The sequence below is a fragment of the Primulina tabacum genome, chromosome 15, assembly GCF_025594145.1.
Source record: "Primulina tabacum isolate GXHZ01 chromosome 15, ASM2559414v2, whole genome shotgun sequence".
NCBI classification, from domain to species: domain Eukaryota; kingdom Viridiplantae; phylum Streptophyta; class Magnoliopsida; order Lamiales; family Gesneriaceae; genus Primulina; species Primulina tabacum.
Window position 1 is genome coordinate 4,361,359 of NC_134564.1, and position 23,633 is coordinate 4,384,991.

The 23,633-nt window shown below is 37.8% G+C and overlaps 2 protein-coding genes across 5 annotated transcripts; one reads left to right on the plus strand and one right to left on the minus strand.

The window, feature by feature from the left end:
* The first annotated feature begins 13,311 nt into the window (after positions 1–13,311).
* On the plus strand, positions 13,312–15,144 carry LOC142527976 (syntaxin-112-like). Of its 2 annotated transcripts, none has more exons than XM_075632993.1 (2): positions 13,312–13,476; positions 14,043–15,144. In XM_075632993.1, the coding sequence occupies exon 2, from the start codon at positions 14,046–14,048 to the stop codon at positions 14,877–14,879; it is 834 nt and encodes a 277-aa protein (XP_075489108.1). In that variant the 5' UTR covers positions 13,312–13,476; positions 14,043–14,045; the 3' UTR covers positions 14,880–15,144. The 2 variants fall into 2 exon arrangements, with proteins under 2 accessions (XP_075489108.1, XP_075489106.1); XM_075632991.1 differs by having other exon boundaries at positions 13,313–13,476; positions 13,976–15,144.
* A 1,437-nt stretch (positions 15,145–16,581) lies between these two features.
* Positions 16,582–19,283, minus strand: LOC142527263 (transcription factor bHLH63-like). Of its 3 annotated transcripts, none has more exons than XM_075632009.1 (7): positions 18,561–19,283; positions 18,200–18,433; positions 17,932–18,066; positions 17,773–17,844; positions 17,478–17,678; positions 17,302–17,401; positions 16,582–16,807 (listed from the first exon to the last, which is right to left on the minus strand). In XM_075632009.1, exons 1-7 carry the CDS (start codon positions 18,975–18,977, stop codon positions 16,770–16,772), a joined length of 1,197 nt encoding a protein of 398 aa, XP_075488124.1. In that variant the 5' UTR covers positions 18,978–19,283; the 3' UTR covers positions 16,582–16,769. The 3 variants fall into 3 exon arrangements, with proteins under 3 accessions (XP_075488124.1, XP_075488123.1, XP_075488122.1); XM_075632008.1 differs by having other exon boundaries at positions 17,302–17,392; positions 17,478–17,687; positions 18,561–19,281; XM_075632007.1 differs by having other exon boundaries at positions 17,478–17,687; positions 18,561–19,279.
* Between the last annotated feature and the right edge of the window lie 4,350 nt (positions 19,284–23,633).

Here is a 23,633-nt window from a genome sequence, read left to right on the forward strand (position 1 = left end):
AAAGTTTTTTGGAAGCCCTCATAGTAGGCATTATGGGTCCCCGAAATGATAACGGCAATGGAGGGAGAGATCTTTGGCAAATAAATACGCCGGCGATACCATATAAGACCATCCCAGAATTCCCAAGGCCCTATATCTTCGCCTTGCTGGATTTTTTGGATAAGGGGTTGAAGCTCGGCCGTGTCCCTATGTTCCTCGCGAATGGTGCCGAAAATAGCTGATTACGGCATGGAGATATCTTGTAAACTGCCCTCGACATCATCACAGCCTGGATAGCGCATCTGTCACCACATTGGAGCTGCCTGCTTTGTATTCCACGTGAAAATCAAAACCCAGAAGCTTGCTAACCAAATGCTGATGTGGTGAAGTCGTAATTCACAGCTCTAGTAAAAATTTAAGGCTATAATGATCGGTGCGACCACAAAAGTTTTGCCCCAAAAATAAGGTCGCCAATAGCGCACCGCTTTAGCTAACCCAATCAACTCCTTTTCATATGTAGGAAGCTTTTTGTGTCGTTGTGCTAAGGTTTGGCTAAAGAAAGCAATGGATGCCCATTTTGATGCAAAACTGCGCCAATCCCAGTATCAAAAGCGTCGCACTCGACCACAAAGTGTGCTGAAAAATCCGGCAAAGCAAGAACAAAGGTTGTTGTCATCATAGTTTTTAATAGGTCAAACACACGAGAAGCCTCGTCGCTCCACTTTAAGAAGTTCTTCTTTAATTGTTGTGTAAGGGGAGCTGCAATGCTGCCATAATCCTTGACGAATTTACGATAATAACCGGTGAACCCCAAAAATCCTCGCAACCCTTTAACCATGTTTGGGCCTGACCATTTTGTGATTGCCTTAATCTAGTCATCATCAACCTTTACATCCGTTTGATTGACTACATGACCTAGATAGGCCACCTCCTTTTTGGAAAAAGATACACTTAGATCGCTTCAAGACAAATTGTTGCTGCCATAATATCGAAAAAACTGTGCAAATAAGACACAAGTGGTCATCCCACGTTGGGCTGTAGATCAAGATATCATCAAAGAAAACCAAAATAAATTGCCTCAAATATCGTCCAAACACCAAATTCATGATTTATTGGAAGATAGAAGGGGCTTGGTAAGGCCAAAGGACATTACGACAAACTCAAAGTAGGTCGTGGTGGGTGCGGAAGGCTGTCATGTCAACGCAACTAGGATCCATAAGAATCTGGTGGTATCCGGCTCGCAAATCAATCTTTGAAAAATATTTTGCACCATGAAGCTCCTCCAAAAACTCGTCTATGACCGGGATCAGGAATTTATCCTTGATTGTTTTTTCATTAAGAGCCCGATAGTCGACACAAAACCTCTAAGTGTCGTCACTTTTCTTGACTAGAAGTTCTAGGGATGAGAATGGCACAGCCGAATGAGACCCTTCACGAGCATGTCAGCATATTGTCGCTCAATTTCATCTTTTTGTGCATGAGGATATCGATATGGGCGGACCATGATGGGATTGGCACCGTGTTCCAATATAATTTTGTGATTGGCGCTGCGAGAAGGTGGAAGTCCCTCTAGTTCGGCAAAGATATCAGAAAAATCTTCCAAAAAATGTGCTAACTGTCCCTGGGGTCTTATTCATTGTTACACAACGTAGATAAATGCAGGCTAGTTGTATTACCGCCTTTTTGTAAGCCATATAATGCAATCATTGTGCCCCCTTGCAAGAATCTCATCCGACATATCCTTGAAGTGCCATGTGATAGGACCCAGTGTTTTGAGCCAATTCACGCCCAAGACTGCTCCGAATTCAGCCAATGAGAAAATGAAAAATTCCACACAGAAGGAATGTTGATCCAGTTGGATGTTTATGTTACGACAAACTCCAGTGCATGATAATTTTTTCCCACTGGCCACTGTCACCCAAAGGACTGCTGGATTCTCTATTGGCAACTTCAATTTATCGGCCAAGTTGGTGTCCAAAAAGCAGTGTGCTCTGCCCGAATCTATGAGTACCAAGACCAAAACACCATTAATAGCCCCCTTAATTTTCATGGTTTGTGCTTGTGAGGACCCCGAAATTGCGTGTATGGTCATCCCCAAGTCGTGTAATTCATCTGATTCACCTTGTTCTTCCTCGGTTACTTCTAACCAAAACAAGTTTTTGCATCGATGACCGGGGACATACATTTCATCATAGATAAAACAGAGCCCATGAGATCGGCGCTCCTCCATCTATGCTCGATTCAATATTTTAACAAACGGCGGTGAACTCGGATTAACCCCTGGTTTGCGCGGTGCTTGGGTTCTTTATTTTTGCTTGAATAGGCGAGCAAGGCTCATTGTACTTGCTAATCCTTGGGCTGCTAGATTTCCACCTCAATTGCAATCTGCTCCCTTAACCCGCTAATGAATATTTCTACTTCTTGTTCGCTGGTGAGAGCACAGGCATGGGCAGCCAGTTGTTCGAATCAGCGTTGATATTCCCCTATGGTTCCTGTTTGGTGTAACTTAGATAATTCTCAAAATTTATTGCTATGGATCGTCTGGGCCAAATCGGACATTGCATTGGGTCTTGAACTCTTCCCACTGTAAGTTCGGCCTATCCCTGTCTAATTTGAGTAACCACACTTGCGCTTCTTCTTCTAGGTGGAAGGATGCTAACTCCACCTTTTCCTCTTCCGATTTATGTTGTTGTCGAAAAAATTGCTCGCACCGATGGATCCATCCCAACGGGTCTCCATGGCCATTGTAACTAGGAAATTCTAGTTTTGAGTATTTTGCAATATACCTACGACCTTCTCCCTCGTTGATGTGTTTCGAGTCCTCACGGCGCGGAATGCGCGAGTCCTTGTAGCTACTTTCCCCGCTGTGCTCACTTGAATTTTCAGAATGTGTGTTTGCCAAGCTCAGTGAAAGTTCCTGCAATTGTGCGGCCATCTCTTTCTGCCACTATTCATTTGCACGTTTATCCTCCTGGTACATGTTCATGAATGCCTCAAAATGCTGTTCCAGATTGCTGATGTCCCCCATAAATGCTGGCTCTGATACCAATATGTTACGGGCCTGCGTTTGGGATCATCTTATGGACGTTGGACAGTGAAATCTTCTAGTTCGGAGTAGGACTCCTGTTTTTTGATTTACGACATTGACGACCTATGATTAGTTGAAGAGTTGGGGCTCGTGAAAACAAGAGAACCACCCGATCTTGTAAAATAAACTTTTATTGATAATTTTTCGACACCCAATCCATTTCCCCCAAATCTCTACATATACTACTGATGCAATCCCCACAAACTGAAAGAAAATCCTACCAAATTTCAAAGATATGCTGAAATCTCAAAAACAAGGAAATAGTTAAACAAGGAAATAATTATCCTTGATAACTAAGGAAAAATCTTCTTGCTCCTCAACCTTGAACCCTAAATTTCCTATGTGTGAAACGTTGATACATCTTGGGTTCGTCCTCCACATTCTTGGGCTCGTTCTCCACAATGTCGTCCACAGCCCCTTTTCAGCCCATGTCGTCTTCGCGGCTCGTGACAATATCATTAAAAAGAGAAAAATATCACCTAGATTTTGGATGAAAATTATATATAAGTAACCAATGATTCCTTGGTCTAGCATCAAGGTAAGCCCCAATATCCAAGTGGTCTCACTTGTATGGGTTTTGGTAGATAGAATTTCCCCACACCCCATTGTATAAATTACATTATGCAAAAAAAAAAAAAGATATAAACTCATAAACCGAGGTTGGTTTTGACAAGTGGTGAATCCAACAGTGGCATTCTTGTGTATCTATTGCACAACCTTTTGTAGCAGATCTAGCAGTGATGTGTAATGACAATTGCTGATTGCATAAAGTTTAAGAATTTGTATGTAAAGTTTTTAAAAACCCATATTTTGTCCTCTCTAAAGGCATGGTAGCCCTCCTCATCTGGCTTCACCCTCCACCCCATGAATTACCGCTATGTCAAAGTCAAATCTGAAATTCGAAGTTCAGACAAAGCAAGAGATCCAACAAGTCAATGTACATTGAATTTTCTTGAGAAGCTCTTCCTTTGTAGCGTAAATCTTCTCAAGTTTTGTCCCAATTTTATCCTCACAAATATCAATGAGCTCATTCATGAAAATATTACTTTCATGTGGTCTCAGATATAGCACCTTATTCAAGGTCCATGGATCATCCACCGTCCTTCATTAACACACATGTGAAAACAAGAAAAACTGATTATTTTTTGGGTGATTTTTGGTAAAAACGGAAATTTTGCCCTCAATTTCCAATAAGTCGCTTTCCACAACTAAGTAGAAGCAAAGTTGTCTCAACCAAATGATCATCCACTGTCAACTAACAGATGAACATTAGCCGATCCTGAGCTAGTCCACGTGATGCAAGAGCAAATATGCATTGATTTTCTATTTCATTACTAGAAAATTTAGGGAAGAAGAGCTTAAACAGTGAAACCTTTAACATTTCCGTCTCCAAATACACTAACTTTATCCCTTGGTGAGATTTTCAAGCCAGGCTGGATGAGGGAAGGGAGCAAGTAACTAAAGTAAAAGTTGCAAAAATGCAAGTGTATGGAATGGCTTTTGTTTCGACAAGACGCCGAATTTTAGATTTTCTTGAGTAAAATCCATTATCCAGGTCAGACACCAGCATTTTGTCTGGATCTGCTCCAAATTCAGATGGAAAAAACCTCTGCATCAGCCCAAATTACCATTAAAACAGAGTACACCCCACTCATATTAGGACATGTAATAATGTTTCCAGAAAACCAAGACTGACCAACCCATCACACTCTATTTTATCAGTTTAGTTGCATTCACCCAGTCCCCGGAAACTAAAAAGAAAAGTGATTCGATCAAATTGCCTTCTTCACAAAATCTTGAATTGAAATAAATCGAAGAAATATTGAAACATAGCAATAACAAATTTACCTACTTAATATTCGAAAAAATAAACTCTAGTCATCTATGAAGTTCTAAATTATAATATTGTTCAATTACATTTTCATGTATGCCCACAGTCACAGCTAAACCAAATCGATAACAATTATTGTGAAAGAAGTGGAATGAAAATAAATAAACAATAACACCTTAATCCATCTGGCGTGTCTGATTGAAGAAATAAGAGGCTTCTGATCTACTACTTGCTTCGAAGAAACGACACAAATTACAACATCCACTTGCTTCAAATCTTCCACTACACTAATTTCATATTGCAGTGAACCCTAAGAGCAAACAGTCAAATCACGAGCAACATAAAAACAACAATCAGATGCAAACATTTCGAGAAAAAAAACAAAAAATTACAGTTTAGGAGACATGCCTTGAAAATTTGGAGACCAACATCGGAGAGGAAACAAATTTTTCGAACTTTCCCGGATCAGAAAATGCAGAATCTCTAACGAGTTCGGATGTTGGATACAATGCGCTTAAACTGGCTTTCGCGAGCTTGAATCCTAGGTTTCCTTTCACTCTGATCACCAGTATTTCGGTATTCGCCGTTGATTTTTTGCCGCGAGAGCTTGAATTATTTATACGCGTCTTTCGTTAAGCATCGGAAAATGCTCTTTCTTTCTTTTTTTCTGCCGAATAGAAATGATGTATTGGATCATAATATATTGAACTTAAAAAGATATTTGAAAATGAATTTTTTGAACTCATTAAATATTATTTTCAAATATTTTATGGTGATATTCACCCCCACAAGTGGGTCTATTGTATGACCAAGTTCAACATAGGTCCATGACCAAATGACGAGATCGGATCCATTTCCAAGTCGAAGAATCGGTCCACTAGGTTGAGTAGTTGAGGCAAACCATAGTAGAAGGACTAGAAGCTAAGGTGTTAAAGAAGTCTGCCATGAATTATGATATAGAAAGAGAGTTGTAATAAGAGTTGAAGTTGTGTCAATTGTAGCCAAGAGAGATGACAATGGCATATTAGAATTGACTTGTGTGGAAGTGTGCAAAGAAGTATAGTACGAAGTGTGGCATGTGAGGAATGGATCTAGGAGATATGTTAAAGAGTGTGGCAGGTGAGGATGAGCTAAAGATGAGCGAGCTGATGATGTGCTGATGAGTTAGGGGATGAGCTGAAAAGTCTGAGAGTTGAGGATATGTTAAGTAGCTAGGGATGAGCCGAAGAGCTGAGGATGTGCTAAGGAGTTAAAGTGCGCGAAGGAGTTGATGTGCTGAGAAGTTAGAAGTGTGGAGTACATGACCAATGAAATTAACATGAGAGTTTCTAGGTCTTGTCTCGCCCATGAGCGAGCTCTTCTCTATTTGGCTAACCCTAGGAGGACGAGCCTCTGGCCGAGAAGGCACGTGAGTTATACGCTTGTGGTCCTCTACCAAACATATGTGGTCCCCACATCATTCTCCTCTAAATGTTAGTGTTTGTCACGAAACTTTGCAGGCGTGCCAGCACGTGTTCGTGCCAAAATTGTGAAATAATCTGACTTCGTTTACCAAACGTTGTAGGTCTCGATTCGGTTGTAAGTTCTAACTCCTTCGAAATGGCTTCAAAGCTAAATTTGTAAACTAAGGAAAATGAAGAAATTATAGACGGAATCCATAGACAACATCAAACTTAAATATGCTGTTATGAATTTTGATCCACATTCTACAATAAAGTTGAATGAATGATTAAAACAGATTGTTTGGAACGGGAAAAATAAGCGAACAATTTATGACAGAATTATGCAGAAGTTTGCTGTTGATTTTTGTGTTGATTTTGTCGGGACTTTCTTTCTGATTCATCCTTCTGCTTTTGTCACACTCCACAGGGAAGTCTCAACCACATTCCACGACCTCCCCACGATTTTCACGTCGTGTAATGATGCATCGTGCTTTTCCTTGGGCCAACCGCTATTCTCTTGGGCTTTCCTTTGTTGGGCTATTGCTCATGGGCTTCAAAGTGGGCTTCTTGGATTATATTTTAGGCACAACAATTGCCCCCTAGCCAATTTGGGCCAATGGCCAATTTGGCCAATTGGCTGATTTGACAAATTCGGCCCAGTGGGCCAAGGTTGCTATATATTTTCTTTTGTTCAGTCTTCTATCTATTCAGATACGTGATGTTGAAAGGAATGGTTCTACGGACTTGAAGAAGAATTGACAGCTGAAACACATGTTTTTCCTCCAATAGGTTAAATCCGAGTGTTCATTCCCTGAACCTCATCCTTATCTCTTTCTTCCTCATTCTCTTCCCCCAAATCTCCATCGACTCTCATCGATCTTCCAACAGAAATCACCGATTACATCGCCTTTGTTATGCCATTCAAGTTTCTGAAAATTGTCATCATCAATCTCCTTTACATCAAGCCATATCTTCTCAAGGTAGGTATATTCACCATTTTTTCAATCCTCCATCACAAAAACATTGTAGAATTTGCTACATTTCATGCTGCACTCAAGGTGTTTGTGCATATGTTTGAATGAGTTTTTTTTGATAAGCAACACTTTGCAACACCCACTGCTTGCACCTCAACAGAGCGGCTCTCTTGGTGTGAATATTCAGAGCTTGGTCCTATAGTCGGTGCAACTTCTGTAATCTTCCATGTGCTTACAAGAAATGCACAAGCACAAGGAATTGTGATGCTCCACCAAATTCACTGAGGATGAGATCCCATTTTTTAGAATTTTGGCAAGACATAAATTCAAAAATGGCAAGATTCACTCCATCTCACAAAGAAGTGACAAGTGCCACATCAATGACAACATATAGCACACACAAAGCATAATTTTGTTGATCAACACTCCATTATTTCTCATGTGATAACATTTATTTCGCAGGAACATAGTTGGAGAAATCGAGGATTTATCTCAAAGGTCAATGCCAGCAGTACCTTGAACACCAATGGAGATGGAAAATCTTGCCTCTTGGGAGTGCCGCTGGCCAATCCAAAATAAGTTTTCAAGCTTGGATGAATATCTTTGCAACTGACTAAACATATATGTATGGAGTGTCATACACATTGAAAGGAAATAAAACACGTAGGCTAGGGACAGTAGGTGTACTGTTTTTACACTTGTTTTTTGTCATTGTTTGGCAACTGTCTTTTCTGATGTGTAGAGTTGGGAAAGTGGCTTGAAAGCCAAACTTTGTTGTTGGAAACATGTTGTTTACCTTATACATGCTGCTTGGGATTTGTTTACATGTATTTGTATTTTGGCATTTCACATTTACAAGGGAAACTCTGCCAAAATTTTCTAAAAACTAAACAAACGGCAAAAAGCCTGTTTTCTTCAACATTGATGCAAACATGGCGGGTCAACACTGCTTGTTACGAATCAACTGTTAAACAACATTTTTCAAACAATACTCCCCAAGGTTTCAGATATCCCATAAACAAACTTCACTTTTTCACCAATTTGTCCAACCAACACAACAAATATTTCTCTCAAAATACATCAACTACATCGGATTCCATGAGAAATCATTTTATTTATTCACAATGTTCCATCATTATTTACAAATAATTTCAGCAAGGAATGGCTTAAAAGCCTATTCCTCACATATTTACAAAATCTTCTTATGAGTCAATGTGACAAAACTAACCAAAGTGGCCATCTAGCCTACTTTGTACAATACTTCTCATCCATTCCATCTTTATGAACCATTTGTCTCCGGCTGTAGATCTTTCATCGGAGACGGGGCTAAGATTAAATCCTTCGTTTGTAACTCTTCTTCATCGCTACCTCTACATTCCTCCTCAAATATTACTTCAACTCCATTGATATCCCACAATTCTTGAGACTGCACTTCGTTCACTAGCCGCTGCAATGTGGCTTTCCATTCGGAAGTTGCAGCCACTTTCATATCTTCTTTAGCGAACTTAATCATCGACCTCCTCGATAATAGATCGGACCATGGGTCTAGGAGAGACCATGGCGGTGGGTTTGAGAACCTTCTCAAATGCTACTTTAACCTTTTGAGTGTCCATGTACACTGCTTCTGGTAGTCCATGAACATTTTAGTTACAAAACTTAATTTGACCAAAAGCTCCATCATAATATCTAGCTTCCACGGCATTGGAATTAGATTGATACGACTGCGAATCAGCCTGTATCACCTCCACCTCATCCCCTTCCCACATTAACAATATTTGGTGCATGGATGATGGTACACAATGATTGGAATGAATCCAATCCCTCCCTAACAAAGCATGGAAGCTAGCACTGGAATTGACTACGAAAAGGGCTGACATAGAGGATCGAGATCCTACAGTAACATTTGCTGTTAAAACTCCCAAGGTTTTGGTGGATTCTCCAGTAAAAGCTGTCATAGAGACTTCTGTCGGAATCAAGTCTTCCACACATTTCCCCAACTTCTGCAGAATTCTGTATGGTAGAATATTGACAGCAGATCCACTATCTATCAATACTCTAGATACATTTTTTCTATTAACATACGCTGTGATATAAAGTGGTTTGATATGTTTAGTCATTTCATTGATAGGTTTCTTCATAACCACTATTTTCTATTCATCAACGAGAACTCCAGTACAATCTTTTGAAACATTATTCTGGACGGAATCTGTAGCAATTTCATTTCCTATAAATCCACCAGACCCAAACATTCTTTTGAGTTTGAACTCATCTGGTAACATTAATGATCCTGTGACACACTCAAATGAGACAATGAATCTGCCCTACCTTGAAGGTAGCTTTCTTGACCACGTTACTGTCTTCCTCCGACAACAAGTCATCATCTTCCTCTTCCTTATCTTCAGTAGCCTTCCTCCCAAATTTTTCCTTCTCTCTGAGTGATTCCTCCACCTTAGATCTGCGCTCAGCAGCTTTTTCTCTCAACAGTCATTTTTGGGTCCGAGAAAGCGGTTTTGGGAACTTTGGATGCTCCACCTGTTTCCATACACCATTGGGGATTGCTCTGGGAGGAATAACAAAACGAGATTTCCTTTCATATCTATTATCAGTGTCTAGAGGTGGTGGCCTCTATATTAGCTTCTGGAATGACTGCCGGTCACTCCTTCCCTCGCCATTCATTGACCCATGAAACGAAACCTTTCCGAGGTACTGGTTCTCCGGCCTTTTGGCCATGGATCCCCTACTGTACCTCATATTCCTCCCACTATAATACATATCATCTCCACTGTGACAGCAGCCTTTTCCATGAAAAGTTTCTGTCTTGTTCTCCTTTACCTCAAACATCATTTTCCGAGGCAGTGTGGCATACCAAGTAAACGCAGTACTAGTCAATGAATTGGGAAACAAACGTAGCTTGTAGTTGAAAAAGTTATCCAAATTCGCTAGTTCCCCACACTGTATTGTAAACCTCGCCACATGTTCCACGCTAGATTGACCGTCTTCCCCCAAGTACAAAGTAAAGTCTGGAATGTGATATCCTCTTGGGTAAGGATTTTCACGATCGACCACATCGGGGTATGGTTTGTGGAACTCTGGTCGGTTGATTGGCCTCACCCCTGGGCCATACAACTCTTGGATGATATCATGTACAGCCTCGAAGCCCAAGACTGGAGTTTGTCGTAATGGGTATGGGGAATAATTTGCCCCTCGAGTGTTATTCCCCGAACTCGGAACTGAATACCCATGCACTCTCCCATCACCATACATCCCCGGATGCATGTTAGGAGAAGTCACAACGAACATATTACCTGCTACTTGTTTACCACTGCTGTAACTTTGGTGTTTTGGCCCCAATTCATCTTCTTTTCTGTGTAGAGGAGTATACTTTCTTTCTCTAAGAGATCCCAGAGTCAGAGATTCCTCCAAGCGGCGGTTTCCACCTGCTTGAGAACTTCCCGGCCCCTGGCCTTGGTCTTCACACAGCTTAGTTTCATTTTCTTTGGGTTTACCCACTTCTGGTGACTTGTTCTCTTACTTCAAGGACTTCCTCCATTCCCTTATTTCTTTCATAAGGTCCATCATAACAGCAGTAAAGGCTTTGGTCATTTCATTGAGATTCCCACGGATATTTTCTCCATGGACAGCATAATGTTTGCTGGAAGTCTCTCAACGCCAGAAAATGAAATTCCTTCCTTCACTGCCTCTTCTTCGAACCAGTGTACCGGTCGTTCCACTGATTTTCCATCAGCATCAATATCTTCTTCTTGTGAATGATGACCTTTCCCCCGTGATGGAGGAATTCCTTCATTCTTCTCGGTACGCTTTGGAGGCATCTGGTCCCACCGGGCGTGCCAACCTTTTTTTCACGAAATTTTGCATGCGTGCCAGGCACGTGTTCGTACCAAAATTGTGAAATAATCTGACTTCGTTTACCAAACGTTGTAGGTCTCGATTCGGTTGTAAGTTCTTACTCCTTCGAAATGGCTTCAAAGCTAAATTTGTAAACTAAGGAAAATGAAGAAATTACAGACGGAATCCATAGACAACATCAAACTTAAATATGCTGTTATGAATTTTGATCCACATTCTACAATAAAGTTGAAGGAATGATTAAAACAGACTGCTTGGAACGGGAAAAATAAGCGAACAATTTATGACAGAATTATGCAGAAGTCTGCTGTTGATTTTTGTGTTGATTTTGTCGGGGCTTTCTTTCTGATTCATCCTTCTGCTTTTGTCACACTCCACAGGGAAGTTTCAACCAAATCCCACGACCTCCCCACGATTTCCACGTCGTGTAATGGTGCATCGTGCTTTTCCTTGGGCCAACCGCTATTCTCCTGGGCTTTCCTTTGTTGAGCTATTGCTCATGGGCTTCAAAGTGGGCTTCTTGGATTATATTTTAGGCACAACAGTTAGTTTTGAAGATTTCATTTGGTATTGTCTACTCTCATTTTCAAGGGACAGGAGTGCCTTAGCTAACATATTCATATTTTCCATATCTGACTTGAACATCGAAAAGATTACGCCCAGAAACCCTCTTAGCCCCTTTTTTAACACTGAGTTCTTGATATCAAGCTTGCTTTAGTTGGAAATCGTGGCTCGTGTCCGTTCGAGTCTCATAAAAAACCAACCAATTTTAGTGAATATTAATTTAAAATATTAAAGAAGGTTATATGCTGAATTTAATAATTAGTTTTTTCATATGAAATTCGAAATTATTTGTTTATCTTTTAGGGAAAAATTATTTATTCTTATTAGTGTAAGTACACTATATATATGTACTTTTCTTAAATCAAATCAAAATGACATTTTAAACTATTAAATATAAGGATTGTAATTAGCATTTTTCATTTTTGAACTGTATTCTATCAGTGGTTTCAAAAGGAAAAAAAAAGACTGTTATATTAGTTTAATTATATTTATAATTTAATTTAGTTAAATTAATTTAAACGTAAATTTAATCGGAATCACACCACTGTGAAACAATAGAATATTAAAATTACAGATAACAAATCTGATTTTTATTCTTATTTCAGAATTGGTCCCCTACCATTGATAATATTAGATGATCATCATTAACATTTTTCAGACTTATGTTGGCAATAATTAAGAAATCTGACAAGATGATTAAATGGTTGTTAGAAATTAAGAATCTTCAACAATTTTTAATGAAGAGGGAAACTATAATATAATTTGACAATTATCAAAGATGGATTCAGATAATTATACTTAATCTTCCCATAAGAGTTTATATCTGTATTTATACTATAATAAACACGACAAATCATACTAAATCTAAAATTTGAGTTTTTGAAATCTAAATTTTAAAAGTTAGTAAATTTTTTTACAATAAATGTTTTTTTCATAAATTTGTATAGAACAATAAAAATCTATAATATATTATTAAATTTGAGAAACTTAGAGTTAATAAAGTGTTAAAATATTAATACAAGTTAAACGTAGCTTAGTGGATAGAGTTTTTGTTGTTTAAGCATTAAGTTGTAGGCTAAATTCTTAGAGTAGGTCTCTTGTGAGATGGTCTCACGAATCTTTATCTGTGAGACGGGTCAACCCTATTGATATTCACAATAAAAAGTAATACTTTTAGCATAAAAAGTAATACTTTTTTATGGGTGACCCAAATAAGATATATGTCTCACAAAATACGACCCGTGAGACCGTCTCACCCAAGTTTTTGCCAAATTCTTATTTCCATCTTTTTTTTTCTTTTCTTTTTTCTATTTATTTTTTTTATTTATATATCAAAATTGTAGTGCAGCCCATCACTATTTCTTGTAATTTTATTATGATCGTCATTTTAATATAAACCAAATGAAATATAAAAATATTATACAAGTACGTAATACTATCGATGTACTAATTTAAATTATGTGTTCCGATTGTTAGTATATATATATCTATTTCCGAATAGGGCCGGAGGCACATTTTCAACGGCTATCTAAAATAATAAACCATTTTCCAAATTTAAATTTCAAACCAGACACGGCGAAAACTTGTAACGGCCAAAAAAGAAAAAAAGAAAGATAATTCCTTTAAAACCTCCGTTTTTCCAATCAACCATTCACTGCCGGAATTCATTTCAGATCAAGAAGGGGAAAACCCTTTCCTTCGCCCTTCATTTGGCCTCTCCATTTCGTCAAGGTTTTCTTTTCTTCTCTTTTTTCTGCCGGTCTTTGTTCTTTTGATTTTAGTTATATTATGTTGATTAGAAATTATTCATTCTGTTGTTTTAGAATGGTTTTTGGAGATAATGAGTGTTGATGATGACGGATTTTTGTTTCTTTCTGATTCCAGTTGATATATTTGTGCTAGTTTCATCATTGATGTAGACAATAAAATAATCGATTGGTTTTATTAATGTTGAAAAGTTCTTTTTCACTATGCTGTTACATTTACTGTATTTAGATATTGAAATAATGGTAGGTTGCTTTGGGTTTGTCTTGTAGACTTGAACCAATTTATTTGCGTGGATTTTCTTTTACATGATTGAATTTTTTGTTCTTACGACTTACGTGAGGGGTTTGGTTGGACTTGTCTGTGATTGGCATATAATTTTTTGTGTGTATTTTATGTGATATGACTGTCTTTTTGATGTCACAAGGGCTGACTTTGTTTTTTTTTTAATTGTTGGTATTGCAAGACTCTGTGCCAAGATGAACGATCTTATGACAAAATCGTTTCTAAGTTATGTTGATCTCAAGAAACAGGCGATGAAGGATCTTGAGGCAGGTCAAGATATTGAAATGGGGCAGCTCAACCCTGAAGATGAAAGCAATCTGTCTAAATTTTTCGAAGAAGTGGGCACAATCAAGGCTGATATGGAAGAGATAACCAATCTGCTTCTTGATCTTCAAGCCCTTAATGAAGAGACAAAATCCTCTCAAAGTTCCAAGGTTCTTCGAGGATTAAGGGACCGGATAAATTCCGATATGGTCACTGTTCTTAGAAAGGCCAAAATCATTAAAACAAGATTGGAATTGCTAGACAAATCCAATGTGGCTAATCGCAGTGTCTCTGCTGCGTATGGAGAAGGAAGCCCAATAGATCGCACAAGAATCTCAGTGACTCATGGACTCAGAGTCAAGTTGAAAGATATGATGAATGATTTTCAGTGTTTGAGGGAAAAAATTGTTTCTGATCACAAAGAAGGGCTCAAGAGGAGGTACTATAGTGCCACGGGGGAACAACCGAGTGATGCAACGGTTGAAAAGATGATATCGGAAGGTGGGCTCAAGGGGCTTTTCGAGGGAAAGGGAGATTTAATGTTGGAGAACCACGAAAGGCACGAGGCAGTGAAGGAAATACAGAGAAGCTTGGTTGAACTACATCAGGTGTTTCTTGATATGGCTGTTATGATTGAAACGCAGGGAGAACAAATGAATAATATCGAGCAAAATGTGGTTAATGCTGGAGCTTATATTAGTGGTGGTACAAAAGAGCTTGATCGAGCTAAGCAAATGAAGAACAAGAGGACTTGGGCCTTTTGGATCGGTATAGTGGTGCTTGTGTTCATGCTGATATGCCTCATTGCAATTTTATTCTGAAAACTTTTAATGGCAAAACTTCCCAAGAATTATGATGGTGGTTATTAATGATCATTTGTTTCAAATTCTGCTATATTTTGTGAGGTAAAGAAATGGTTTCATTGTTTTATTTGGAGTGCAATAGGCTTGATGATATGGTATTCATCGCTAGAATCACAGTTGAGCAATATGTTCAGTTCAATTCATTTGAGGTTTGTGATGTGCTAATTTTCACTATTCTTTTCATTGTTGTTTTGTGAAGAAATTGCTGGTTAAGAGGTTTGGAAATATCTTGGTTATCGGCGCTAAACTCAGTACAAATTTTCTGTTGCATAGAGTTGAATGCTCTGTTCTTTGAATGGGGTTATTAATAAACACATGTCCTACATCCATGCCGCGTAAAAGGCAGATGGCAAGAATCCACTTGATACAATACAAATTTAAATTGCCCTTTATCAAATTTACACATCACTCGCGAGGAGTTCTGGTGGAATTCTACACAATGTTAGCCGATATATAGGACACAAGCACCTTGATCAAAGCTCAACTTGAAAATCGGTTTTGATTGAATTCAAGTAATCTGATTATCATTCTGATTCGAGTTCTAGCATTGTTATATCATACTCGAGTAATTTGTTCGTGGATGCTAGTATGGACAGTGCTCCACCCTCGACGGTCTCGTCACAATACATCTATATACAATAATTATGTTTAATATTGATCACCTCTCCATATTGTATGGTCAAGACTCATTTATTCGCTCAAATGCTCAGTGAAAATAAGAACGTGAACATGACTGCAACAAATTGTATAGACTAAATATATTATAAGCTGCATGGTTGATTCGACACGGATCCAAGATCTCGAGCACAAGCGCAGATTATAGGTTCAGGCCAGGGGGTTGAAACTCGAATTCTATGAAAAATGGCGCACCAAAAAAGTCCATAGATTCCTATTAGTTGATACAAGGTTCAATTAAGTGTGCAAAAGTGTTATAAACCTTTTCACTTGATTCTAGAAACGGGAGTCAGAAGAATCTTTTGTGGTGATAATTACTGTCATCAACATTTTCCTCTTGCTGGGAAAAAGAAAAGTGCCTTTTAGTTTTGCCTTTCTTGAAGTCCATCTTTGAATTATGATGCTCAAAAGACTGCAACCTGTACCGTTTGGTCAACCATTTACATTATTGATTGGAACTAGTCCTGTTATTCATGATGGCTTCCAAGATTCCTTGTCCTTTTAGCAAATGGGTAAAATTTGAACCTCATCATCGCCTCCTGGAAACATAACTATTTGATGTCATCAATGTTTAAAATTTTTGGGAAGGTGGAGCTTTTACTTGGATCTTGATTGTTTTCGAGAGTCAGAAGAAAAACTGTGTATAGAATTCGAATTTATTCTATGTAAAAGAAGCCAAATATTATATTATATTATATTAAATGGTATTATGAAGTCCTGATAAAATGAGAGGTCTCGTTCTAATCTTGCAATAGTAAACATCTACGTTCTACAGATTGGCTCTTGTCTTATCTTCCACGGATTTGCTTAAAATTGCTTTCAGATTTAATTGTGTGGACAACTTGTACAATCTGATGATAATGTTTCGCTTATTTGTTATTTGCTGCATCTATCAGTGTTTAATTTTTTTGGGTTGATTGGCAAGTTTGGGGAGTGTGCGTGCGTGAGTGAGTGAGTGAAAGAAGATGCACATTGACAGGGATGATTAATAGCATATTTTGGCTACTTCTCATTATCATTTGCTCATCATCATGCATATTTCTCGACTGGGTAGTATACACAAGATACACACGGCATGTACTTCTGGATAACCAAAAGAGATCGTCATAGTACGAAGCGGGGCTCTGGCTCGGGAGCGGGCTCGTTCTGGAACGTCTAGTTAGTAGTGGTAACTCACATCTCCTGTTTGACATGGCTGGCATCGATGAAACCTGCAAAATTGTTTGAAGTTTCAATATTCGAATCTTAATGTAAAAAAGAAAACAATGATTTGGGTCTTAGTGTTAGAATATTATTTAGAATTCTATGGTATGAATTTGAGAACATTTATGGTTGATGCAGGAATTGGTTGGCCGCAATTTGTCAATTCTGTATCCGAACTCTTGCCGGAACTGCTTGTGTATTTTACAGCACTGTGTTTGTGAATTATTGACATTGAAAAGCCTGGTGTCTTTGAGCATTGATTCATTTAATGTGGTAGACAAAAAGTAAACTACCTAATACACTACTTTATTCATGAGGACAACCTGAGGGACAATGACATTTTAATAACGTATGTCTCACTGTTTTTTGGGTTTCAACGGGAAAAAAAAAAGAAAAAAGAACACATTATTATGTGATGACATCCTTAAATTTGTGGGATTTTCTATTTCTTTAAATTATCAAAAAACAGGGATCAAAGTCTGAAAGAATGCCCGAAAAGTACCTGAAAATGGGTGAGAAACAAATGATGTTGATCTTCCTTGTTGGTATTCCATACCGTAAAGGTTTTGTAACTCAGCATCCCAAGTTAATGGCTGAATTTGCTGTATTAAAGTTGGTTTTTGAGAAAATATGCTTAAAAAGTAGCTAGAACCAAGAATTAGATGAAACAAAACTTACGTTCAAACAGGATGAGACGAAAAGGGTATCCGGGATTGATACAGGAGCACTGATCGTTCTCCGGAGTGCGACATCAGGAGGATTTGCTCCCATTTCTATGCCACAACTTGAAACTCCTTTTCCAAATCCATTGAACTGAAGATGAGTAGGATTGACAGATTCCGCCGATGATCCGATTGCGAGAATGCTAGATGCACAAACCTGAAACATCTGTTTCATCCGAGTAATGCATTTCATAATCGTCAGTGAGCCGACTTAAAGGGGTATGTATAGGATTGGAAAACATTCTCTCTACCTCTTTAGCCAAATAGTTGTCAGTTTCGAAATCCAATCTCGGATTCATTGCCGCCAGTTTCATGGATAAGAACTGCCATAACGATCGACTGATCAAATTCATCTTTATAGGCGCAAACAATTGCTGAATTTGGAAACTAAGAGCTCTGGTTTTATGTACCTCTACTTGTCTTTGAAGGGATTGGACATAGTTGATTATCTCGTCCAGCATCCCGGCTTTCCCAGTGATCTTGTTGCATCCCGGAACTAAATCTTGTAGATACTTCATTCTTTCACTGATTTTTTCCCTCCTAACCTGCCAACATCATGTAAAAATCCATCAAAACTACTTCGAACATGCGACAGGTTGATAAAAAAACTATTACTGGGTTTTCTAGCAGAGGAATCTCCACCCGAAAGCCCGATAAATAGGGTGTTCGTGTCCTTACTCTTTCCGCCAAGCTGTGGCTGTCCGTGGCTTGCCCACGTCGAGCTCGAACGTGTATATAATCTGGCTTTGGAGCCTCGGAGGGCTTCGAATTTTCGTCAGAAGTTCCTTTCTTGTTATTGTCGTTGGCAGTAGTGATGGTGCTCTTGCTGTTGCTGTTTTGTTCTGTGATCCTCGTGTCCTCTTCTGCACCCCGCTTCATCTTTTTGTCCTGGGATTTCTCTTCCGCCGCTACCTGAATATATCCCAAAAACCCATATTTCATATTCCAAATTTGCATCCCAACACTCTCAAATTATAGGAAATAAAAATTGAATCTTTTATCATCCCTCGAGCTGCCGCTATGGAAATTACAAACTCACCTTAGGAATATGATTCTTATCAGCCTTTCTCTTCTTGAAACTCTCTTTTCCGGTGGCAGAGCTCAAAGCAGCCTCCTTTCCTTTGCCACAATCAGCCACCACCGCCGGCGGGCAACTAGAAGTCCTAGGAAGAGCGCAACTCATTTCAAACTCGGACACATTCCCATAATCCAAACCATTCCATCCGTCTTCAAAACCCGGGTCGGGCTTCATTGCTCTGCCCATCAGCAGCTCACCAAAACCTTGATCGGCATTTCCCATCAAGAAAGCACCATCGAAGTGCTCGTTCTCGTTGAAATAAGTAAAGTGTTGGTGTTGGATCAAGTTCTCTTGCTGCCAATTGAGACGTGCCCGTTGCCTCTCGAGCACACTCATTTCTGCACTCCCAGTAAACATTTCCGGCGAACCTCTATTCATTTCCCAAGCCCCTTTTCAATAATCTAGCAGATAAGTGTAGAAAGAAGACAGATAGTGCAAAGTGTGCTTTAACTTCAAGTTCAAGCACTTTTCTTGGCCTAATAAATGAGTAATTCGCATCAAGTGTACGTTTTCCTGTTTTGTGCAAGTAGTTTCGATCTTTATTTTTAGTAGAGTTCTTCGATAAGTTTGAGGAAAAAATGGCAATTTTAAGGATTAGGGAGTGAGGAAATCTTGGGTATAAATATAATTTGGGGGGAGAGATGTGCCGGGAAAATCTGAAAAAGATGGCCGGAATCTGCCGCAATAAATAAGAGAGAGAGACTTGAATTTTGGTGTGGGGCAAATGGAAAATTATTTAATGGAGCCATGGTGTGTGGGCCCATCAACATGACTAGCCACGTGGGCATGTCCGAGGGGCCATGAACACCGGTACAAGGCCCAAATATGTTTTGGGCCATTATTTTATTAAGATTAGGTGGATTGCCACATTTATCTATAATATATTGTTTTTTAATATTAATATTTATATAAAATTAGATATTCTTTGACGTTTCAAGTTTACATAGTTAAATAAATAGGGAATGTTGAAAAATATATTTAAAATGTGTGTATTGAATATTTGAATGTTGAATATTTGAATGTTGAAAATAAGAGTTGTAAATATTGAAAATTAGTGTGTGATGATGTAGGTAATGATGTATTTTATTTTTGGATTATTTGTAAAGATTTCCTATAAATAGATCTCTCATTTGTGAAGAAAATCACAATTGAGTAGCGAGAAAAATATTATAAAGTGTGTAGTTTGGTAAATTTTGAGAGTTTGAGATTTTTACTTTTTACCATAAATTTTTACTTTTTCACAACACGTTATCAGCACGAAACTCTAAAAGTCCTACATACTTTTCCAAGCTCCAAACAGAAGAAAAAGGTAACAAAAATAATTATATTTATTTTACTGTTATTTATTTATTGTGTATTTATTTAATATACAATATAATGTTATTATTAGAAATAATAAAAATAAATTTTTCATAAACTTGTTATAAATCCTGGGAGGATGTTAAGACGACATCTCACACTCCCGGTAAGGGATACGACAAGTATAAAAGCCTATAAGGTTTTTAAACAAAATAAATTATGACACTCATTATAATATTATGATATGATATACATAATTATTTAAACATGTCTAATATTATATATATCATATTATTACCATAAAATTATACAAATACATACCTTTATTTTTTTTGTACCCCAACGGTCATAAATGGTAAAAAACGGCTAGTTTTTGCCCTATAAATATGATCTCACAAACACATTCCATCACTCCAACTTTCTCTTCTTCTCTAAAAATTATTCATCATCAAATTTTTCGAAGAAAAAAGAAGATGACTTTCTCAAGGATATTTTTAATTATTTTGGTCGTCATACTCACGAGTCTTGTATTTATCGGAGAATATCCTCCTCGTGCGTTTTCTTTATTTTTACATATACTTGTACTTGTTGTTTATCCGTTACTTTGTATTGCAATAATTATTAACTAATAAAATGCATCGTAATTTTTTTTAGTACCACCATGTCAAATTTAACAAAGCTCGAATTTGTTGCGCTCGACATCACGGGAAAGAATTATATGCCATGGACTCTAGATATAGAAATGCATCTTGAGTCATTGGGTCTAAGCGAGACCATTAAAGAAAATGGCATATGCACGTCACAAGAAAAGGCAAGAGCCATGATATTTTTGCGTCGACATCTCGACGATGGATTGAAATGTGAATATCTGACTGAAAAAAATCCCATGGCTTTGTGGAAGGGATTAAAAGAAAGATTCGAACATATAAGAGAAGTTATACTTCCGACCGCTCGGGATGAATGGAATACATTGAGATTCCAAGACTTTAAAAAAGTCAGTGATTACAATTCGGCGATGTATAGAATAATCTCGCAATTAAAATTTTGTGGACATGAGGTCACAGAATCTGAGATGCTTGAAAAAACATTTTTCACGTTTCATGCATCAAATATTACTCTACAGCAACAATATAGAGTACGTGGATTCGCGAGATATTCTGAACTCATCGCCTGTCTTCTTGTGGCGGAAAAAAAACAACGAGCTATTAATGAGAAATCATCAGTCCCGACCCACTGGATCAACAGCATTTCCAGAAGTAAATGCTGTAAGTAAAAATGAATTTAAACCTGGAAACCAAAATCAAATTCAAAGACAAGGTTTTGGTCGAGGTCGAGGTCGTGGACGTGGACGTGGACGTGGACGTGGAATTGGCCGTGGTCGTGGTCAAGGCCGTGGTTTTGAAAATAATCGAGATAGTTATTTTTATAACTCATCTCAAAAGAACGTCCCAAACCATCCACAGAAAAGGCATCATGAGAATACAAGTGTTAATGAGAAGCACTCAAAAAGATATGAAAGTTCTTGTTACAGATGTGGTACTCCAGGACATTGGTCCAAAGTTTGTCGAGCCCCTGAGCACCTTTGTAAACTTTATAAAGAATCATTAAAGGGGAAAGAAAAGGAGACCAACTTCACTGAACGCAGTGACCGTTTGAGTGATTCAACTCATTTTGATGCTGGTGATTTTATGAATGATTTCTCTGGAAATGATCAATATGTTGGTGGGATAGAAATGAACAATATTGATGCTGCAGATTTTCTCAACGATTTCTCTGAAAATGAACAATATAATGGTAGAATATAAATGTACAATAATCTATTTTTCATGTATTCATAGAATAATGTTTTATTGTATAATTATGATTTGTGTTATATTTAAATATATATTGCAAGTAATTTATTTCATTGCATATTTTTTTTAAGTTCAAATATGGAAAATGCTATGAGCAAAGCTGAAGTTTGCATACCCGATAGTGGTACAACGCACACTATCCTCCGAGATAAAAGATATTTCTTGGAACTAAAACCAACAAAAACAACGGTGAATACAATATCAGGTCCTGTAGACTTGATTAAAGGATGTGGTAAAACACAATTTTTGTTACCTAATGGTACAAAATTTTGATCAATGATGCTTTGTATTCACCACAATCGAAAAGAAATTTGTTGAGTTTTAATGATATATATTCCCATGGGTATGATACTCAAACAATGAATGAAGGGAATGAGAAATATATGTGTCTTATCACATATAAATCAGGAAAGAAATATGTGATTGAAAAACTACCAATGCTCCCTACTGGATTGCATTATACACATATAAGTCTCATTGAATCAAACATGGTAGTTGATAATTCTTCGATATTAACCAATTGGCATGATCGATTGGGACATCCTGGTTCAACAATGATGCGAAGAATTATAGAAAATACACATGGTCATCCACTGAAAGACCAGAAGATCTTTCAGAATAATAGGTTTCAATGTAAAGCATGTTCTCTTGGAAAACTTATTATAAGACCATCACCAGTCAAAATCCAAACTGAATCACCAATGTTTCTTGAACGTATTCAGGGTGATATTTGTGGATCAATCCATCCACCATGTGGACCATTCAGATACTTTATGGTATTGATTGATGCCTCCAGCAGATGGTCACATGTATGTTTATTATCAACTCGAAATGTTGCATTTGCAAGATTACTTGCTCAAATAATAAAATTGAGGAATCAATTTCCCGATTATACAATCAAGAAAATTAGACTTGATAATGCTGGTGAATTTACTTCCCAAACTTTCAATGATTATTGTATGTCTATGAGAATCATTGTTGAGCATCATGTTGCTCATGTACATACACAGAATGGATTGGCTGAATCATTGATTAAACGTCTGCAAATGATTGCTAGACCAATGATTATGAAAACAAAGCTCCCTATTTCTATATGGGGACATGCAATTTTACATGCTGCTTCATTAATTCGCATCAGACCAAGTGCATATCATAAATACTCCCCATTGCAGCTTGCATTTGGTAAAGAACCAGACATTTCTCATCTGAGAATTTTTGGATGTATGGTGTATGTGCCTATTGCACCACCGCAACGAAAGAAAATGGGACCTCAAAGAAAGGTTGGAATTTATATCGGTTATGATAGTCCATCAATCATTCGATATCTTGAACCTCAGACAGGCGACGTATTCACAGCACGTTTTGCTGATTGTCATTTTAATGAGGTAATCTTCCCAATGTTAGGGGGAGAACAGAAACATACCGAAAAGGAAATTACATGGTATGTATCATCATTGTTACATCTGGATCCAAGAACAAAACAATGTGAAAAAGATGTACAACAAATTGTACACTTGCAAAGAATAGCAAATCAAATACCAGATGCATTTGCAGACACAAAAGGGGTAACTAAATCATATATACATGCTGCAAATGCCCCTGCTCGAATTGAAATTCCAAAGAAACAAATGGAAGATACTCATGATGTCATTAAACGCCTGAAGCGTGGAAGACCAGTCGGTTCCAAGGATAAAAATCCTCGAAAAAGAAAATTCATAGAGAAACACGATGATCACAAAATAAAGAATGACGTTTCTGAAGAAACACATGATGATCACAAAATAGAGAATGGTGTTCCTGAAGAAACACATGATGATGAAAATGTTCTGTCAGAACCACAAACTGACGAGAATCATGAAATCTCTATCAATTATATTAATAC